The sequence below is a fragment of the Propithecus coquereli genome, unplaced genomic scaffold (assembly GCF_000956105.1).
Source record: "Propithecus coquereli isolate 6110/MARCELLA unplaced genomic scaffold, Pcoq_1.0 Scaffold39, whole genome shotgun sequence".
NCBI lineage: Eukaryota > Metazoa > Chordata > Mammalia > Primates > Indriidae > Propithecus > Propithecus coquereli.
In genome coordinates, this window is record NW_012149618.1 from 8,677,399 (window position 1) to 8,678,668 (window position 1,270).

The window sequence follows — 1,270 nt, forward strand, 5'->3', positions numbered from 1 at the left end:
CTAAATGGATCTAGTTTAGGAGGAGATCTAAGAATGTACTGAAGGCTTTCGACAGGCTGCTCAGAGAGCTCTCTGCTTACTTGTCTGGTTCCTCTTGACAAATCTAGCAGTTCTTCTACACCTGTGGGAAGGATTTAGAGGTAGTATAGTTCCTCCAACTTTCTTAAGGTTTGACTACAAAATGTCAAGCTGACAAAATGTTCATGTTGTGCTAAGTAATAGGGGAAGAAATTCCAGAACCTCCCTGATAATCTACCTTTTTAAGATGTAAAAATTCACCTTATAGCCCCTTAATATTTTGAAAATAGATAGATAGATAGATAGTCATCGTTATCTTGTCTGTGATTGAAACAGACAATGATGGGGAAGCTCACTAGGGCGCAGCATTCAGGCCGCCTTGATACCTGGGGTAAGTGTAGGTTATGTTTCCTCACAGAGCAATAGTAAAGATCGTTGACGTGCATGTTTTGGCTTTACTGCAGATGTGAATGAATGCGATGAGTTGAACAACCGGATGTCTCTCTGCAAGAACGCCAAGTGCATTAACACCGAAGGTTCCTACAAGTGTTTGTGTCTGCCAGGCTATGTACCTTCCGACAAGCCCAACTACTGCACTCCATTGAATACCGCCTTGAATTTAGAAAAAGACAGTGACCTGGAGTGAAAGAGAATCTACATAACCCAAGCCCATATACTCTGCACTGTGTAAAGGAAAAGGGAGAAGTGTATCATACTTGAGACATTGTACCAAACCCAGAGTGTTGCAAATACGGAAACAGCATGGAGTCGCGTGTCCTCTGAAGACGGAGAAAGGATTTAGGATGAGACTGACTGGTGTGACAGACCAAAATGGACATTTCTCTAAAAAACCGGTATATATAGTCTGTTCATATGTAAAATTCAGTGGAAAAGAGGTGGAACAGTGCTGTTATTTTAAACAGAAGGTTGTATTATTATGTTGTTTTGTTTTTTTTACTATTGCTTGATTAAATTTGGCATTTAAATAGTGGTAGCAATATTTTATGTAATTTTCGTTTTCTGGTTGGTTGTGCAGTTCCTTGGCTACTGTTTTTCTTTTTCTTCATTTTTTTTTTTTAATCTCAAGTGCAAAAGTCTTTGATAAAATATTAAACTGTATTATAAAGTATTGTTACACAGGGTTATACTATTTCTGGTCTGGAGCATTTTTAAAATTCAAATTGTCTGTCCTGTGGAGCAGGCAGTGATTCTATTTTCAAAACTTTTATACACATTTGGAGAAAAGTACTTT

General features: G+C 38.0%; 1 protein-coding gene across 1 annotated transcript in view; it reads left to right on the forward strand.

Moving 5' to 3' along the window:
* LTBP1 (latent transforming growth factor beta binding protein 1) overlaps window positions 1–1,011 on the forward strand; it is a 482,178-nt gene extending 481,167 nt beyond the window's left edge. The window contains exon 30 of the mRNA XM_012652425.1: window positions 467–1,011. Within this exon, the coding sequence (XP_012507879.1) occupies window positions 467–664 (198 nt within the window). The 3' untranslated portion in view covers window positions 665–1,011. The remainder of the gene's footprint in view (window positions 1–466) is intronic.
* The last annotated feature ends 259 nt before the right edge of the window (window positions 1,012–1,270 follow it).